The 222-nt window shown below is 45.9% G+C and overlaps 1 protein-coding gene across 1 annotated transcript in view; it reads right to left on the bottom strand.

Annotated features, from left to right (window-relative positions):
- Positions 1-48: 48 nt before the first annotated feature.
- Positions 49-222, bottom strand: part of HOXB9 (homeobox B9) — a gene marked incomplete at its 3' end in the record, with an annotated part of 502 nt that continues 328 nt past the window's right edge. Inside the window, exon 2 of the mRNA XM_009078926.1 lies at positions 49-210. Coding sequence (XP_009077174.1) covers positions 49-210 — 162 coding nt within the window. The remainder of the gene's footprint in view (positions 211-222) is intronic.

Genomic DNA, 222 nt, shown 5'->3' with positions numbered 1-222 from the left:
CCTCCCTCCAGCTTTTATACTCTTTACTTCCTCACTTTTATAACTTACTTTGATCTGTCCTGTCTTTGTCTTCGCTTCCTTCACAAACTTTATTGTCCTCGAAGCTGGGCCTTTGATTGGAAACGATCCCTTCCCTTGCAGCAGAAGTTTCTAAATTGTACTCCTGTGTTCCCTGTTTATGGACATCCCCAGGACGGCCCAGCAGCGGTTCTAACAGATCCC

This window comes from Acanthisitta chloris, unplaced genomic scaffold (assembly GCF_000695815.1).
Source record: "Acanthisitta chloris isolate BGI_N310 unplaced genomic scaffold, ASM69581v1 scaffold41370, whole genome shotgun sequence".
Classification (NCBI taxonomy): domain Eukaryota; kingdom Metazoa; phylum Chordata; class Aves; order Passeriformes; family Acanthisittidae; genus Acanthisitta; species Acanthisitta chloris.
The sequence above is the reverse complement of the archived record's forward strand: the minus strand, read 5'-3'. Positions and strand labels throughout refer to the sequence as shown.